General features: G+C 42.3%; 1 protein-coding gene across 1 annotated transcript in view; it reads left to right on the top strand.

Moving 5' to 3' along the window:
- LOC126413280 (myrosinase 1-like) overlaps positions 1-19,767 on the top strand; it is a 69,491-nt gene that overhangs the window by 41,783 nt on the left and 7,941 nt on the right. The window contains exons 7-10 of the mRNA XM_050083181.1: positions 1,833-1,980; positions 8,173-8,288; positions 13,694-13,828; positions 13,923-14,029. Coding sequence (XP_049939138.1) covers positions 1,833-1,980; positions 8,173-8,288; positions 13,694-13,828; positions 13,923-14,029 — 506 coding nt within the window. The remainder of the gene's footprint in view (positions 1-1,832; positions 1,981-8,172; positions 8,289-13,693; positions 13,829-13,922; positions 14,030-19,767) is intronic.

Raw genomic sequence — 19,767 nt, 5'->3', positions numbered from 1 at the left:
AATGAAGCATATGTTCAAGACTAATTTTTTTGGTGGGGGGGGGGGGAGGTTCGTGTTTTGAATTGTATGGTTCATGGATACGTTGTTGGGCGGTATTATTATTATATAGGATAGTGTTATTATATTAATCCTCTTTGCGAGCGTTATTCTATTATTTTATCTATTAGTGTAAATAATTAATTGCTTGGCGTGTGTACTTGACCACTCAACATCATTTTCCTTTCTGCTTTGGTTTTCTGTATGTGGTAATTTTCTTGCGGGGTTAGGAGGTGTTTTTATTGTTGATTCTAAGACGACATGAAAATAATTAGAATCAACAATAAAAAAACACTTCCTAACCCTGCAAGAAAATGACCACATACAGAAAACCAAAACAGAAAGGAAAACGCTGTTCAATGGTCAAGTACACATGCCAATCAATTCATTATTGACACTAATAGATAAAATAATAGAATAACGCTCCCAAAGAGGATTAATATAAGAACACTATCCAATATAATAATAATACCGCCTAACAACGTATCCATGAACCACTCCACAGAATACTGAAACGAAAAGTCAAATCAGCTGTCACCAAAGTTTTCAACCACTCGTTAACAACTAGTACAACACCATACAATTCAAAACACCAACCTCCCTCTCCCCCCCCCCCCCAAAAAAAAAATTAGTCTTGAACATATGCTTCATTAGGTTGGAAACAAGTAGGTAAATATGCCAAAGAGGAGGAAACACATAATGGAGTTGCAATATTTACGTCGTGAAAAGCATTATTCGAGGAAATAGTTGTATCGAGTGGCCAAAGAGCAATAGTAACCCGAACAAAAGGAGAAACATGGTCAACAGTGTGAAGAAGGTCAGAACTTAAAGTTGTGCTTGTGTGTCAGTAATAAAGTGGTAGTGCGACCTCCAGACTAGATAAGAAGAAACACAGGTCAGCAAATCGTAAGTAATGAGATTTTTACATAAAAAATCACCCCGTGAGCTGTTTAATAATCTAAAACTAACAAAACTGTATCGTTATAGATCCCACTGATTATGCCTTAGAATAAGAAAAAGGCGAAACGCGTCTGGGGTAAATAAATTAAATAGCAGCAGAAAAAGGTAGTTTTATTTACAAAACAAGTATTTCTATGCTTGCTGCGGAGGATGGCCCGCAAACAAATCTGGAGTTTAGTGGTTCGGCGCTTACATAGAGTGTAACGGATGTAAGTGCAGATATTTTTATACGTACGCACAACAGTGTGTTAGTTATTTCCCTTAGCAGTCTTCCCACATAAAACTTTACGACCTGAAGTATGCTGCACGGCCGTAACGGCACTGCGAAGTGAACAACGTCTGTCGGTATGGACTATCCTTTTGCCCCTCCAAGCATTCACACTTCCGTACCTGTCCGCCGCCCAGGGTAAAATAAACTTTGGGAAAAAAATGTATGGTATGTTCCTATGGGACCAAACTGCTGAGGTCATCGGTCCGTAGGCTTACACACTACTTAATCTAACTTACACTGACTTACGCTAAGGACAACACACACACCAATGCCCGAGGGAGGACTCGAACCTCCGACGGGGGGAGCCGCGCGAACCGTGGCAAGGCCCCTAGATAGCGCAGCTACCCCGCGCAGCAATAAACTTTAATGGCTAGCTTTTGCCATGAGTACTACCCAACCTAAAGCACACGACTTGTAATAATCATTAGTCTGCAAATGAAGTAAATTCTGATCTGATGATGTTCAGTACAGCTTCCTCAGTCCCCATCAAAAATACCTGCACTTGTAGCCTTTACTCCCTGTACATAGTGCTTGACAGAGAAAGATACTGGTCTGTTCATCGCAGGTGGGCATCTTCGCTCAACCTATCTTCAGTGCAGAAGGGGACTACCCGGCTGTGGTGAGACAGAGGGTGGACGCCAACAGCGCAGCAGAGGGGAGACCGAGGTCGAGGTTGCCATCCTTCACACAGGAGGAAGTGGAGTACATCAGGGGTGAGTGGATTAGCGATAGACGTCACCAGCGACTATAGGCGTGCTAATCAGTGTCACGGGATGCACAAAATATACAGTGTGTCCAAATTAAAAGGACACTACAGTTACGTGTAAAGAAATTTTTATAACAATATTATAGTTACAGCTCATGTGGAACTGTACAACTATACATAATTGTCAATGACACTAAGACACCGTCAAACTGGACAGTTTCCGATACGAAGGTGAGTGAGGACCACTTAGCACAGGTTCGAAAGTGGTGTTTTGGGTCAATGGTGAGTTTAGGACGGGAGAGAGGGGCACGTGCTCCCTCCCCCTGCCCGCCTAGACAGTTCGAGAGAGAGGAGGGGGGGGGCGAATAGAGAGACAGAGAGAGAGAGAGAGAGAGAGGGGAGGGTTCTTTGATTGCAATTTTTACTTATGAGCAGCATGTAATTTTGAGTTTAAAAGATGAAAAAAGCCTGGAATTACCGAAACGTAAGTGTGGCTTGTTCTGTTGTGCCTTCTTGTTTCTTTCTTTTTTTTGTCAGAATTTACGATGGAATTACAATAAAAGATGACGTCGTCTATCGTGACTGCATAGCAAATAAATGGGCTGTTGTATGCATGCAAAGTTAAATCTTTTACTTTGCGAAAAATTTGTAAATGTCTAGGGCTGCGTTTAGGCTCACACATTCAGACATTTCCGGTAAATATTTGATATCTCTGGATTCCTTTCCTAGTTAGCAAGAAATAATACTGCCACGAGTTACTACTATAAACAGCTTCATTTGAAGCTACACGTTTCAATTTTGCATCATCTTCAGGCTTCTTACAGTCAGTTTATTTGTTGCGCTATGTGCCTTGACATTTAGCCGAAGTCTTCTTGTTGGTGAATAGTACCTTGTGTCCTTCTTGGCGTTTTCATCGGGAGCCAGCGTATTTCAGTCATGACATAGCTCTTCACTTCTTGCTGAAAGACACAGTGAGTAATCCATAAGGCGCCAATTTTATAGATGTGAAAGTAACTCTGTCGGTCTGTCACATTTTAACGGCAGAACCACTGAATCGAATTTGATGTAGTATGGAGGTAGGTAGTTTTAATCCCGACAAGGAACATAGGCTTCTTAAAAAAATTAAATCGGTGGGCAGAGGTGATGAGAGTCGATAATAGTAAATGAAGGCATTGCGCAGGCGACAAGAGCTACGTCAGACTGGAAAGTATGAAATTGTATATCTGGAAAAGATGTACACAAGTCCGTGAGAGCATATGCTTAGCTTTTACGGTTCACGCATAACAATTTTTGTCCTTTGATTGCACTTGGCCCAAGCGATTCCTAAACACATCACAAAAATTGTGATTGTGGTAGCGTGCTGGTGTAGGCAAACACTTTTCTTCATATAGCAGATTACCTTCGAACGGCTGAACAAACTTTCATCAAATAAATGTCACGACTATTTTGATTAAACTAGGCTTCAATGCATTGAAATCGACGCATTCGTGCCGGTGTTCTGATGCCATTGACAAATAAAGACTTATAACATCTTAGTTCGTTGGGGCAACGGATGGGACGGGGCACATTGCGATCCGTGCTTCTGCGATATTTCCTCACCATAACAAAACTACTACTACGCGAACGAATCCTGGAGTAAAAGCTAACTGAATATATAAGGAAACAGATACTTTAACTAATCGATGGAGAACTTTCGGAAATGCTTTCACGTGGCACTCTGTTTACGTAGCAGTGTACACCTACGCTTTAAACACACCAACAGACCGAATTTTCTGACACAGTCTGTAGAAAAAACAATAGAACATCTACAAAGATTTCTGTAACAGAACTTCAGTGATAAAGATATAGCACATGTTTGGAAAAGTGCTGAACCATACAAAGAAAATCTCCCTTGTTCTGTAGCGTTGAAGGGAGAGCTACAAAATTTGGCAACAAATGGACGAAAACATGGAAAAGTTTCCAGTAGAACGGTCCTGCCAAATATTAGAACTAGAGTGAGTTGTACTGCACATTTCCTATAACAACCAGCACTGTGGAGAGATCTTTCTAAGGAAATATCTTCTCAGCAAGATGACAGAAGATAGTTGAAACGGACTGGCATTGATGCATTTCCATCAAGGTATTGCATCAACGAAGAAAGCTGAAGGAGGGAATCTTCTATAGGAAACACAAGAGCAAACTTTATTTGCATCATATGTAATAATAATAATAATGTGATAAAATTATGGCTGCGGTAAAATCATGTTTTTAACTTGAGTATCTCTCTCTCTCTCTCTCTCTCTCTCTCTCTCTCTCTCTCTCTCTCTCTCTCTCCCCCTCTCCCTCCCTCCCTCCCTCCCTCCCTCCCTCTCTCCCTCTCTCCCTCTCTCTCTCTGTGTGTGTGTGTGTGTGTGTGTGTGTTTGTTTGTTTGTGCGTGAGTGCGTCTTTATGTTAAAATTAGACTCACGAAGCCTTTAAGGACTTCTTCACGCTTCTAATCCATGTGCCCCTCATCCCCTCGCAGAAAAAATTCTGTATCCGCCCCTGTTTCGGGTACTGCATCATCTAATTCAAGTAAGCGCAAGTCAGTGTACGGTCACATCTCTGCTTTTGCCTGCACTTCGTCCATGGCTAGAACAATACCGAGGGTTTCTATTCGGTTACATCACTGGTAACAATGTAATTATGTTGCCTTTACTTTCTTTTTCTGAAGTTAAAATAATCACTAATCCTTGAGAAAAGGGATCTTCCCTTGACCAGGCTAGTGAGTATCCGCAAAAGATAGTGTTAGGCGTCTGGTGACACAAATAAGATGTTTACCACTAACTGTTTCCCAGAGGAATCTGGGTCACCATGTTGGCGTTGGGCTGAGATTCTGTGCAGTTCCACGCAAATTGTTCCTATTTTGTTATTGATTATTTCATTCTAACTTCTTCTCTAGACTACCAAATATTCATATGAGTATTATCAAGCTGTAATTGTAAGGACAGATGGTTCAAATGGCTCTGAGCACTATGGGACTTAACAGCTATGGTCATCAGTCCCCTAGAACTTAGAACTACTTAAACCTAACTAACCTACGGACATCACACACATCCATACCCGAGGCAGGATTCGAACCTGCGACCGTAGCAGTCGCGCGGTTCCGGACTGCGCGCCTAGAACCGCGAGACCACCGCGGCCGGCTGTAAGGACAGACAGCTACGTTAAATACTACTGTACTTGCAACTGAATACGATGCAGTCGATCAGCGTAATTTTGAATTTCATTCCGTCAGCTGTCGACACAAAGAATATTTCCCAACTGCTGTGTCTTGGCTTGCCTGACTCGTGAATTTCACCCCCTGCTCAACTTTGTCAACCACCTTTTTCCTATTGTTACTTTTCGTTCTTTTTGTGTTAACAGCACCATTACAAAGTGAAAAGCTCATCCACAGAATGATTTTCGCTTTTATAGAAGAATCATATTCAGCGGTCATGCTGCTGTCAATACGAGTAGATAATACTTTTTCAGTATGTAATAATGAAGAAGTTTTATTGACAATTACATGTTCTAAAAATTACTTTCAGCCTTTCTGTACGTTTGTTAGGACCTTTTTGTTCCAAAATTACTTATTACACTGTACGATCTCCGGTGCCATGCGCATGATAACGGTGAATTGTTATCGCTCACAGAACGCGTACTGCTGTGCACTGATAACGATATATAACGTTCAGCAAACATCTAAAATTCTTCGTACTGTGTTTTGCAGGTGTATATTGGAGGTATAATAATCACGATAAAAAAGGAATTTAAATACAACGAAAAATGGCTGAAATCGTTATACAAAAAAGAAAGAAAAGAATTTTATTGAAAGCAATTTTAAAACAACGGCTCTCTTATTGCCTTTCACGAATTTGCACATCTGCTCGGAAAGACACAAAAGTGGTTTCTGTAGCAGCCTCAAAATAACAAACCTGCTACTTCGCTAAACTGAAACTCAATTTTATCCTCCTTTTTCCGAAAAATACTCTACCACATCAACCAAAGTCATTGACAAGTGGGCGACAGCGCCATGAAAGTTTGTAGTAGCCTCTCCCTGTTATATGTAACAGTATTAAAACGACTATACTTATGTCAGTCGGATGGCAATTTACTTTTTTCTATCCCAGTTATGCTGTACACGCTATTCTTACGCTACACTGTTATTAAAAAACTCTCATACACGTTGTTTGATTTATTAATACCTTCTTTCTGGATATATCCTCTCTCATTACTCAAGAATTCTCACTTTTTTAGAACGCAAAGTCCTCTTTTTTTTTGTCTACTGACTGGTTTGATGCGGCCCGCCACGAATTCCTTTCCTGTGCTAACCTCTTCATCTCAGAGTAGCACTTGCAACCTACGTCCTCAATTATTTGCTTGACGTATTCCAATCTCTGTCTTCCTCTACAGGTTTTGCCCTCTACAGCTCCCTCTAGTACCATGGAAGTCATTCCCTCATGTCTTAGCAGATGTCCTATCATCCTGTCCCTTCTCCTTATCAGTGTTTTCCACATATTCCTTTCCTCTCCGATTCTGCGTAGAACCTCCTCATTCCTTACCTTATCAGTCCACCTAATTTTCAACATTCGTCTATAGCACCACATCTCAAATGCTTCGATTCTCTTCTGTTCCGGTTTTCCCACAGTCCATGTTTCACTACCATACAATGCTGTACTCCAGACATACATCCTCAGAAATTTCTTCCTCAAATTAAGGCCGGTATTTGATATTAGTAGACTTCTCTTGGCCAGAAATGCCTTTTTTGCCATAACAAGTCTGCTTTTGATGTCCTCCTTGCTCCGTCCGTCATTGGTTATTTTACTGCCTAGGTATCAGAATTCCTTAACTTCATTGACTTCGTGACCATCAATCCTGATGTTAAGTTTCTCGCTGTTCTCATTTCTACTACTTCTCATTACCTTCGTCTTTCTCCGATTTACTCTCAAACCATACTGTGTACTCATTAGACTGTTCATTCCGTTCAGCAGATCATTTAATTCTTCTTCACTTTCAGCGAATCGTATCATTGATATCCTTTCACCTTGTATTTTAATTCCACTCCTGAACCTTTCTTTTATTTCCATCATTGACGCCTCGATGTACAGATTGAAGAGTAGGGGCGAAAGGTTACAGCCTTGTCTTACACCCTTCTTAATACGAGCACTTCGTTCTTGATCGTCCACTCTTATTATTCGCTCTTGGTTGTTGTACATATTGTATATGACCCGTCTCTCCCTATAGCTTACCCCTATTTTTTCAGAATCTCGAACAGCTTGCACCATTTTATATTGTCGAACGCTTTTTCCAGGTCGACAACTCAATTTTCTTTTCCATTCTTCTGTATATTATACTTGGAAGCAGCTTCGATGCATGAGCTGTTAAGCTGATTGTGCGATAATTCTCGCACTTGTCAGCTCTTGCCGTCTTCGGAATTGTGTGGATGACGCTTTTCCGAAAGTCAGACGGTATGTCGCCAGACTCATATATTCTACACACCAACGTGAATAGTCGTTTTGTTGCCACTTCCCCCAATGATTTTAGAAATTCTGATGGAATGTTATCTATCCCTTCTGCGTTATTTGACCGTAAGTCCTCCAAAGCTCTTTTAAATTCCGATTCTAATACTGGATCCCGTATCTCTTCTAAATCGACTCCTGTTTCTTCTATCACATCAGACAAATCTTCACCCTCATAGAGGCTTTCAATGTACTCTTTCCACCTATCTGCTCTCTCCTCTGCATTTAACAGTGGAATTCCCGTTGCACTCTTAATGTTACCACCGTTGCTTTTAATGTCACCAAAGGTTGTTTTGACTTTCCTGTATGCTGAGTGTGTCCTTCCGACAATCATATCTTTTTCGATGTCCTTATCGTGTTTAAATTTTTCTGTCGGGTAGCTGTCACTGCTGTGCATCGGATTCACGTGGAAGAAAATAGTAACGAAACTAACAATCTCGTCCATCTCCGCATACAACCGTATTAGCTGGCGTAAGATACATTTATAATTCTGTTCAATCAATTATAGCAGTAATATGTGTTAGATATTATTGTTAGCTATAGTAATTGTAGTTTAGATCACTGTTAGTTACATATCTGCTACTCTGAACTAATTCTGTACTTTGTTTTTATCTCTTCATGTTACATTACGAAGTGTGTGAATGTATTTGAAAGATCTCCGACGAAAACTATGTTGCAGGGTCGGCAGACTTTATCGGGCTAAACCACTACAGCACAGACTTCGTGACGTCAGGTGTGAGTGGCATATCGCCGTCTAAAAGCCGCGACTCTGGCATCGTCACTTCTCGGAAGGAGGTGAGCTGCTGCAGTCGCCGGAGCCTGTGACAACAGCGAGATAGTCGACAACACTAAATCAAAATATTTCGTCAAATGTAACACACAATCAGAAAAAAATGAGCAGACGTCTTAGGATGGGTGGATTGATGGGTTGAAGGGATCAAATTACGTGGTCATAGATCCCTCAATCCATTGTGCATCAAGCACGGAATAGTTCCCAAAGAGGATGGACGTAAAAGACAAATCCCAATAATGAACCCGACTGTATCCAAGAATCAAGAAGATCGAAGCAGGAAGATGTGTGAGCGGGACAAAAGGGCGAATGTGGCGAAGCTGCTCCGCCCAGAACGCAGCTGGAAACCCCCGGGACGTGGTGCGCGGCGGGGGGCGCCCTCCATTATCACAAAGAACACGAACTACACATAGAAGCTGGCAAAATCTCAGGAAAGAGGACAACGACGACAAGACAGTAAACCAGTGACGGATGCACCCCCTCTAACGTTCCTTGTCGACTGCGGCGGTAACGTCAAGCAACTTTCCCCCAACAACTTCATCCAGTTGTGTTGGAGAGTGCGCTTAACTGGAAGGAATATTATTTATACGTGTATTCTAGCGTCACTTCGAATTTAAAACTGTTTTTAGTGACTGTTTTTCTGTGGCGGAATTTAACAGAGATACAGTAAAATTTAACAGTTTTAAACTTGTCTTTTGACAAGATCATAGCGCAGTATTACGACATATAAATCTGTATATATAAAACCTAAGAAGATATTATGAACGCAGTAAGTACACGAAGTAATACTCTTTTACTCGCTCCTGTGAAACGGAACGCGTTATGAAGATGTTGGTGCCTCTAGCGTCCATCTAGAAAAGATAACCTGAAGATGCCTAAATAAGGCGAAAGGTGTCGTTGAAAAATAAAAAACTAAAATTGCAACCAAGACTGTTTTTAACCAATAAATACTTCATTTTTTAAATGACAACGTAGTTAGTAATAGCCATGGAGGCAGTAGGTTTTCAACAGGCAAAAGTAAGTTAATAATTTTTTTCCTCTGTTACAGCTAAATTAATTTCATTCTTGTCAGGATATTACTCTCAGAGTTCCTCTGCCTGAGCAGCATTACTACTGTCTTCAAGCACGAAAGAAGGAAAGTAATGGTGACCCAGTTTTTAACAAAGAACTTTTCCTACTGTAGCAACCTACCGTTCAAAATTACTACAGTACTGTACTAAAAGTATATGTATTTTAAGTAAGAAAAGTTTCTGTTCTTATAACTTGCATTCTCCTTCTCTTTCTTGGTGTACACCGCAGTCACACTAATCTTCAACTGAATACGCTTGACCGAATGATCGGCGTGCATTTTCTCTGTGTTAACGTTTGTCCACTGTCACCTGCAACAAGCGGAATGGCGTTACCCCGTGTACCGCCACTCAACGCTAGTTTTGTGTTACGGTTTGCAACAAAGTCATGTTTACGTGACTAAGACCTTGAAGACAGGAAGCGTGTAACCGAATAAAAAGTATAAGATGCTATTAAAAAAAGACGTACTGCTATTCATATCTTTGCAACGGGCAAAGGCAATCGTGCAGGGTACTCTCCCCCTGTAGCTAAACAACACTTGTATCACACATTTTTTTTTTATTTTACTTCTGAACGAAAAGTTATTTGTGGTGGTCAAGATAAATGGGACACCGCATATGTACAGGGTTTAAAGAACGACGCATAAAAAATTTTGGAACATTTGTAGGAGATAAAAACACTTTCATATGTGACGTAAATGTTACCAGTGCGCAGGGGTTTGTGAAGAATCTGATGCTAGTGATGCTCAGAGATGGTGTTCAAACTGCCGTGTGATGAATACTGCTTTAGACGCGTTGCCGAAAACGTCGTCCTTTTACTTTAACTCTTTGAGCCCCAGTGGTTTCTGCGTGAAGCGGCTAGTTTATTAACTTTTTAAGTACCAATGCCTTTCGCCTGAAACCACCAATGTTTTTGCATGACAGACACCTCTAGTGGTACACTGAGGAACTGCATTGTAGCAGCGTTCAAAGCAACGGTCGGTACAGAGATCGTGCTACGTGATTATGGAAGATTCTGACAAGCAGTTTTCCTTATAGCGACCATATTGAGACCATTGACAGTTGAAGTAAGAGTATCCGATTTATCGTAACATAAATTTCGGTATGTACTACTCCTTATACGAGTATAGTCGAAATGAAGCCACTGGGACAGTGTGTAGTTGCCATACAATATTTATTAAATTTTAGGCCCCATTTTGCTTGTTATTTAGGACTATAATTTGTTCTAGACTTTAGAGTTCATGGAGGTTTCAAGATATGGGGGTTTGTCTAGGAAAAATGCGACTTTGCTTTCAAAGATATCACGTGAAATGATGAGTGGTAGAAAACTGTATGTCTCAGAGGTTCCAATCCGAAACCATCGCCTTCAAACAACTGATTGTTTACCTTTTGCTACTTTAATCTTATATGCCTCGGTTACTATGATCATAAAGATTAGTTCAGTGGAAAAACTAATGTTTTATTCCGGCTGCTACCATCTCCAAGACAATTAATTGTTTACTTTTAGCTAATTCAGTCTTCTATTTGCTGTTTGCAATGGTAATAAAGAATAATTATGTGACAAATTTCAAAATTACATATTTTTAATACTGATGGTGCTATATTTCCCATGAGATGCTCGACAAGAAATAATAAGACACAGCTAAACAGTAACAAGTATTTATTACGAGGACAATAGAGAGATTTAACAACAAAGGAAAACTCTTCTCAATTAAAAAAAATAAAACTTCTGAGACACTAAAAGGCATCTGCCTGGAACACACTGTGAGTGAACATAGTGGAACGTGAAGAGTACACCACTGATAATCCTTAAAGACGAACGTTGAACGTTCGTCGTAGTTGGCCAACAGGTACATCTCGTGATATGACTGGAAAGTCGTAGGTCCCGGTGTGATGGGTTTCGACCTGGCTCTGTGCTGATGGGCTACTAAGAGCTGTCACACAAATCGGCCCAGAGCTCCGGTGAAGCGAAATCCCGATGTATTGGCTTGCGCTGCTCTATATAGCCGGGGCGCGGAGGAATTCGTGCCGATGCAGTTCCGTTGACGTGACACGGTTGAAGAAATAGGTCCCTGGTACGGAGGACCTCTTGTGGCGCTTGTCCTGCTGCCTGTCGTCCTTGCGGTGATCCACGCAGTTCGGGGAGGCAACGCCTTGTACATATGCAAATCCGTGACGCTTCAGTGACTGAGGGGTCGCCGATCCCTTTCGGCGAACAGCGGGCACATGGCAGGTGGAACTCAAAGGGCTAATGCGTAATTGGCATCTGTTTGCTAATGATTGTCTAACAAGCAAAAAACTACCAGCTGTTTCACGAATAACAGTTGCAGCTTCAGCCAATCGGCAACCAGCTCTTCTGGAGGGGCTATCAGAGTCTCATACAGCAAACACCTCTCTCCCCCAGCTGTGCAGTACCGTTAATGGACGACATTTTCAGTAACACCTCTGAAGCAATACGCATCACAAGGCACTTTGAACGCTGTATCACTAACGCCAAATCCTTTAAGGATCGCTAGCAGAGAAACGGTGCACGTGTGACATGTTTTGTTCTTAAGTACTCTATATAATCTAAAATTTAGTAAATTTTGTCTGTTTACACCATATATTAAAGTGCCACGCATTTTGTCTATATATGAACGGATTTTATTTTTCACTTATTCACGATAGGATTTCAGTAGCAGAACGATTGGTGCAATAGGTTGAAAAAATTTCCAATGAGGAGTTTTTAAATGGTCTTAATAAAACCTGTACAAGGCCCATAACACCAGTCACCTAAAATGAAAGTTCGAAGCAGTGCATAAAATGAAAAAAAAGGTGACTGGACCAGACGATCTACCTCCAGACCTGTGGAAGTTAAAGCACTGCGATTCAGTTGAATGGCTGACAGGTTTCTTCAACAAAATTACTGAAGAGGGAAGGATTCCAGCTGACTGGACATGAACTACTACAGTCCCAGTTTGGAGACAGAAGGGTATGCCAGCTGAATGCAGCAACAGTCGTCCAATGCACCGTCCATAACGTACAATGAAGGTCTTTGAACGCATCATCGGTAGAAGGATGCGACAGATTATCAGTCCATGTGGATTCGTGAAGGACTGTGGGGCGACAGACGCTATCCATATTGCTCGCCAGCTTATTGAAGAACACCGTGCGAAGTCAATGCATCTACACTTTGCTTCCCTTGACCTCGAAAAATCCTGTGACCGAGAGCCACACGAATTTCTTCGGCTTGCCTTGTGGGAGCATGGAGTACCTGAAGAACTAGTAGAATGGGTCAGACGTCTCTACTATGAGCCGAAGAGCAGGACACAGTTGCCGGTCTATGGCAACAGTTTCTGTACGAGTGCATCAGGGATATGCTCTCTCGCCTCTGCTCTTCATCACAGTCATGGGTTCAGTCACCGGGGATATGCCGACGGCCGCACCCTGCACGTTACTATACGCTAACGACGTGCTACTGGCCTCTGAAGGTACCACTAACATGCAGTGTCCAGCCCCGGAACTATCGCCTTGCGGAAGTAGGTCTACTTCTCAACATAAAGAAAACGATGTATCTCACTACAGATCGTGAGCTGGATACCATCAGAATCAATGGTGTTGACCCCTCGACAACTACCAGGCTCTACAACTGCAGCTGATGGACACGTCAGTGCAGAAATCTCTTCCTGCGTGAGCACCACGTGGCTCAAGTGGCTTTCTGTGACTGGAGCACTCTGTGGCCGGAAGATTCTAGACAGGCTCAAGTCGAAAGCGCATCGATCTGTAGTTTGTCCAGCTGCACTGGGTGGTGCTGAATGCTGGCTTTCAACAAAAGAAGATTTGCTGTCGTGGAAACAGAGATGCTCAGACAGGGATCTGGATTACCACAACAAGATCATCTCACAAATGAGCACATTCTTAAGTTACATGGAATAGTACCAATAGCAGACGAGAAAAATCCGTCATGTTCTTACATCGGAGGCATCGATGATTGCGAAGACTGGTCTTAGTTTGAGAGTAAGTGGTAAAAGGCCAGTACGACGACTTAGGCAGTGATGGCTTGATGCCCTACATGCAAGATAGCACCCTGATCAGACCCAAGATCAGATAAAATGGTGACAGAGCGAAAACATAGGACCCCAGCAGTATGTAGGACAAATGCTAAGGAAGGAGAATATACACACACACACACACACACACACACACACTCACAAAATGGAGAGAGAACTAGGGAGACATTGAGAGCGTATGAATTACGCTGAAAGAAAAATGAATGATTCCAGTGTTCACATCAGTCACTCACAAGCCTTAAAAAGACAGTAAAATGGGGAAATTATACATAAAATATTTTCTTTTTCTTTCAGGCATCGCCCTCTGGATTCCGAAGATTGTTGAACTGGATTGCTAATGAATACCCTGGGTACCCGATAATTGTAACTGAGAATGGTTGGAAGGATTCAGGAGGACGTAACGACACTGACAGGATCAATTACTACATCGTATGTAACACTCACTGCCCTGATCCGTAGTCCAACTTAAGATCTGCCATCCTCAAACTCATATTAGCTTTAAATACTTTTTTTTGCTCTACAGGGTTTCTTGGGAGCTCTCCTGGAAGCTGTGAACACGGACGAAGTTCCAGTGATCGGCTACACAACGTGGTCTCTCATGGACAACCTGGAATGGAATTTGGGATTCACGTGAGTAATGCTTGTACTTACATATACTGAATGTCTCTGTCCATCATACACTTCATCTAGTAAACTTACCATGGCCTGTTGCTACTGTGTTGCATCTCCTTCAAAATAGTCCCCGTCTAACCACCGATTCCAACGGTGTTTCCACTTTTGGAAACATGCCTGGAATTTTTTTTCCTAAAGTGTGTTAAGGACGCTCTCCATATTTGCCTGGATGTCCTCAATCGAGTCAAATCGCTTCCCTTTCAGTGAAAATTTCAGTTTAGGAAACAGGCAGAAGTCCGCAGGGGCCAAATCAGGGGAATATGGCGGTTGTGGATGCACATGAATTTTCAATTTGGTTAAAAATTCAACGATGGAGAAGGCACGATGGACCGGAGCATTGTCATGGTGTAGCACCCAACTCCTGTCTCTCCACAATGCAGGCCTTTTCTTCCACACCTTTTCTTGCAAACGCTCAAGGACACATTGGTAGTATTCCTGGTTAATTGTCTGTCTTCCAGGAGTAAATTCATGATGCACAATACCGGAAGAATCGAAAAAATCACCAACATTGTCTTCACCTTCAATCGACTTTGCCGTGCTTTTTTAGGTCGTGGTGAACCTAGTCTTCCACGCTGAGGACTGCACTATGGTTTTAGAATCATATACCCACGATTCGTCACCTGCAATTACCCTATTTAACAAATCTGGGTCTTTTTTAGTCCGATTAATCAATTCTTGACACACTTCAAGTCTGTATTGTCTCTGGTCACTTGACAACACTTTTGGCATGAATTTTGCAGACACTCGACGCATGTTCAGATCTTCAGTTAAAATTGACTGAACTGCATAGAAACTTAAATTAAGTTCATAAGCCATCTCCCTAATTGTAAGTCTACTATCAGAGTGCGCTAAGTCGTGAACTCTCACAACATTTTCATTCGTTTTTGAGGTGGAAAGACGCCCGGACCGTGGTTCATCTTCAAATACTGTATATAGACTTCCAATATATAGTAAGTACCAGCAAGAGTAAATCGTCGTAGGAAACGCAGTTACAACAGGTACAATAAAATTTCACGAAATACACGTCCGGATGTTAAGTCCCATAGTGCTCAGAGCCAAGTGCAATAATATCGTGGTCAGATAAAAAGTAAATGCCTTTATCCTCGTTGTGCATAAAGCATGTAGAACATCCTCAGGTATTCGTGCATTCTCCTTTAGGTATATAGGGTGTTACAAAAAGGTACGGCCAAACTTTCAGGAAACATTCCTCACACACAAATAAATAAAAGATGTTATGTGGACATGTGTCCGGAATCGCTTAATTTCCATGTTAGAGCTCATTTTAGTTTCGTCCACCTACGCTCAATGGAGCACGTAATCATGATTTCATACAGGATACTCTAGCTGTGCTACTAGAACATGTGCCTTTACAAGTACGACACAACATGTGGTTCATGCGCGATGGAGCTCCTGCACATTGCAGTCGAAGTGTTCGTACGCCTCTCAACAACAGATTCGGTGACCGATGGATTGGTAGAGGCGGACCAATTCCATGGCCTCCACGCACTCCTGACCTCTACCCTCTTGACTTTCATTTATGGGGGCATTTGAAAGCTCTTGTCTACGCAATCCCGGTACCAAATGTAGAGACTCTTTGTGCTCATATTGTGGACGGCTGTGATACAATACGCCATTCTCCAGGGCTGCATCAGCGCATCAGGGATTCCATGCGACGGAGGGTGGATGCATGTATCCTCGCTAACGGAGGACATTTTGAACATTTCCTGTAACAAAGTGTTTGAAGTCACGGTGGTACGTTCTGTTGCTGTGTGTTTCCATTCCATGATTAATGTGATTTGAAGAGAAGTAATAAAATGAGCTCTAACATGGAAAGTAAACGTTTCCGGACACATGAACACAAACATATTTTCTTTCGTTGTGTGTGAGGAATGCTTCCTGAAAGTTTGGCCGTACCTTTTTGTAACACCCTGTATACGACAATCAGATAGTCGCACATGTGCCCTCTTTGGGATAAAACAAGGAGAACATAATCAGTTACACATGTTTGTATCCTTCTGCCCGCAAAAAGTGGCGAACACAGTCAAGTGTACGAGCATGTATTTTGCTAACGTTGACATTTATTTTGTACTTAAGATTCATTGAAGTAAGTTAAAATTACCACGACACAGTCACCCATATTTAAATTTTCTGCTCGTATTTATTTGCGTGAATTAGATTGTGACAATACAACTGAGTGTACTAAAGCATCCAAAGGCAAAAAACAACCTGCCGAGCGTTTTCGATAACGTCTTTAAACTCTTGTGGAAGGCTGTTGCTTTTGTACGTTACAGAGTCTTTTAAACGACGGTTAAGGATGTGCTCACAACATAAGGATCGTCCCTCTACATTACATTCATTGAATGTAGGCGACTCATATAAATGTGACCTCTGGTTGGTTGGTTTGGGGGAGGGAACTAAGCAGCGAGGCCATCGGTCCCATCGGATTAGACAGGGACGGGGAAGGAAGGCGGCCGTGTCCTTTCAGAGGAACCCTCCCGGCATTTGCTTGAAGCGATTTAGGAAAATCGTGGAAGACCGAAATCAGGATGGTCGGACACGCGTTTGAACCGTCGTCCTCCCGAATGCGAGTCCAGTGTGCTAACCATTGCGCTACCTCGCTCGGTCATTTTATATTAGCAAAAGATGGTGCATGCGACTTCTGCGCCAAGTTATGAATATTTCCCTTACGCATGGGCAAAAATTTTTGGTTGTAGGCTGGAAGTGATAGTTGGCTTGTTCTAGTGAGGACCGAACTCACTACTGTATGTATCTGAAAGTTTTTTTATTTTATTTTGACGTACTTTCTAGGGTCTTTAGATGATCACTGGAGGCTCTTTTACCACTTCCATTCTAGCAGAAATCTAATCTAGACCTAGTTCAGATGAGTTTATGCACAACGTGCAACGTGGAACAAAATAGCTTTGTACGCGGTTACTGGCACTAATTTCAAAACCACTGATTACCCAATGTCAGATTGCATCCTCCACGCACGATTCATTACAAGTCATGGACAGGTGTTTACAAGTGTCGGACATCTGGTGCAGAAAATTCGTTATTCCGGAATCTGTACCTAGATTTGCTATTACCGCATAGACAGACGTATTATAGAGGCTGTTCCAAAGACACTGGAATAATTTATAGTATGTAGCAGGAAAGGATAATAGCGTCGTTACAGTTTAGATATAACTTTCTCGTCGTAAAATTTTAAGCTACAAACCCTAATGGTTTGGAGATGACAAAGTTTCTTATGAGAAAGAGGTAACCAAAAACTGTAATGACGTCCATCTAAATCTACAAAATATGAACCTGCTGCAAAGAGTGTCAACTAATACTTAACGTTAAGTTATGGACTTTACGAAATGTAAAATACGATTAGACCTTTGCCAAAGCGATTGAGTCTCAACAATTAGTTGGAATGCAATGTAGAGCAATCGCATGGACGCAGCTGTAGGTGAAACAAGCAGTCGTCTTTGGAAGCCGAGGTTTATCTGTGGAAGAAATTACTCTTCTAGCGTCTGTATAGCATTACTCATAAGTACCTCCGGGTTTTCAGAAAACTAGAGATATAAAGAAAAAGACGTGTATCGGTGGGTATGGAATCTCTCCAAGTTCCGATTCGTAACACACGCTATGGCATAGTTTCACTTTGGAGAAGGGGTGTCAGAACGTGTAAACAAATTACACGAGTCGGACAAAAATGGGAACACTGTGAGAAACGCGTGCTTGAACATAAATGCAGACCTGTAGGTTTCACTGTTGTATTTAATTGCGAACGGCCCCTGTGGAATGTCCTGCACACGTTGCAAGTGTCAGTCGCTTCAGAAAACAAATGTTCTGTGTAGTTGTGAGTGCATTATGTCGGACGTGGAAAAATTCCTGGTGCTCGCATGGTGAGTGCTTCAGTAATCAGATTAACCAAAGTGTTCGGTGTTTCAAGACGCACCGTATTGTAGATTTATACCGCATACAGGGAAAGCGGAAAAGTCACAACGCGGACGAAAATGTATGTTTAGTGATCGTGAGAGACGGTCATTGAAGAGTATTGTGATACAAAATGAAAGGTCATTGTGATACAAAATAAGAAGACGACAGCTGCATAATTCACTATAGAAATGAATGTTGCTACCGCGAGAAGTCTGTGAGCACCAAAATAACACGAAGAGAGCTCCGCAGGGAATTGGAAGGCGAGATGGAATTCCAAAACCACTTATGAGTGAGGGAGACGACAGTATAGGAAAACTTGGTGCCGAAGCCATAAAAGCTGGACTATGGAGCAATGGAAGAAAGTCATTTGGTAGGTTGAGTCTTGTTTCACAACTTCTGGCCGAGGTTACATCTCATGAGTCAAACATGGCTGGGGATCGGTGATAATTTGGGCCCCGCGGTCACTCGGCAAGACCATACTACTGTCAACAATTATGCGACCATTTTGGCAGATCGGGTCCAACCCGTGGTGCAACGTTTTCCAGTGCAGATGTGTTCCAAGACGACAGGGGCCCTCATTCCACAGCTCGCGTCACCCCGGACTGGTTTTGTGAGAATGAAGTTTCACACTTCCATAGCCCTCTACAGTCACCAGATCTCTGTGTTACTGAGCCTTTCTGGTCTACTGTGGAGAGAAAGGGCGTGACCGCTATCTATCTACATCATCGTTCCACTATTCTGCAGAAAGAATAAGGGGAAAATAAGCTGGGCGCTCGACGTGGGTCGTTCGTGCAGCACTGTTGATCGTAGTGCAGCGGTGGTGTAATGGTTAGCATATGAAGATAGTAACTGTTCTCGAAAGAACAGATATCATTGCAGCTTCTCTAGAACAAATGATAATTAATTGAAACCCTCAGCTGCCGACATGTGTTTATACACTTCGATGGTGACAGCTGGAAATGTGGGCCCCGACAGGGACTCGAACCCGGGTTCTCCTACTTACAAGGAAGATGCTCTATCCATCTCAGCCACCGAGGACACAGATGAACAGGGCGACTGCAGGGACTTAGCCCTTGCACGTTTCCCGTGAGACCCACATTCCCAACTGACCATAATCTACATACGTAATGTTCCTAATAAAGCACGAGATCCCGGTTTCGAGTCCCGGTCGGGGCACACATTTCCAGTTGTCCCCATCTAGGTATATCAACAACACCTGTCGGCAGCTGAGGGCTTCAATTAATTATCATTTGTTAGCATTTCTGCCTAGTAAGTAAGAAGACCTGGGTTCAAGTCCTGGCTGTGGCACAAATTTTAATTCCTGTCTTCTGCTTCCGTCATTATCGCAGGTACAAGGTTCTTTGGAAAATCTACAGGAGCTATGTTTCCCAATTCCGAGAAGATGGGAAGCTGTTCTAAATGCCATTGGGTTTTCCTGCACCCTATCAGACTGGTAATTTGTTGTGTTTCTGATGTTTCCGAATTTTTGTAAATCCCCGTAACTGCAATCTAATGAATTGATTCTAAATGAATGCAGCTGGCTCGTGTTCCCGAGCGGTTCCTGTCAGTGACGTCAATGGACTACACGCTCTTGCTGCCGTTTCTGACGTCACCAACAGTGCCCATACTAACTACCTGCAGTGTGAGTCAAAAACTTAGGCACGTGTCAGTGGCATCTTTCCATTTTCTGTATTGTTTACCCAGTCGTCTTCTGAAATCTCTGAGGTAATTATGAATAACCCAATGAACAACCCAGGAGAATGAGATTCATA

Source organism: Schistocerca serialis, chromosome 7, assembly GCF_023864345.2.
Source record: "Schistocerca serialis cubense isolate TAMUIC-IGC-003099 chromosome 7, iqSchSeri2.2, whole genome shotgun sequence".
Taxonomy (NCBI): Eukaryota; Metazoa; Arthropoda; class Insecta; order Orthoptera; family Acrididae; genus Schistocerca; species Schistocerca serialis.
This window is presented reverse-complemented; position numbering and strand designations above follow the sequence as displayed.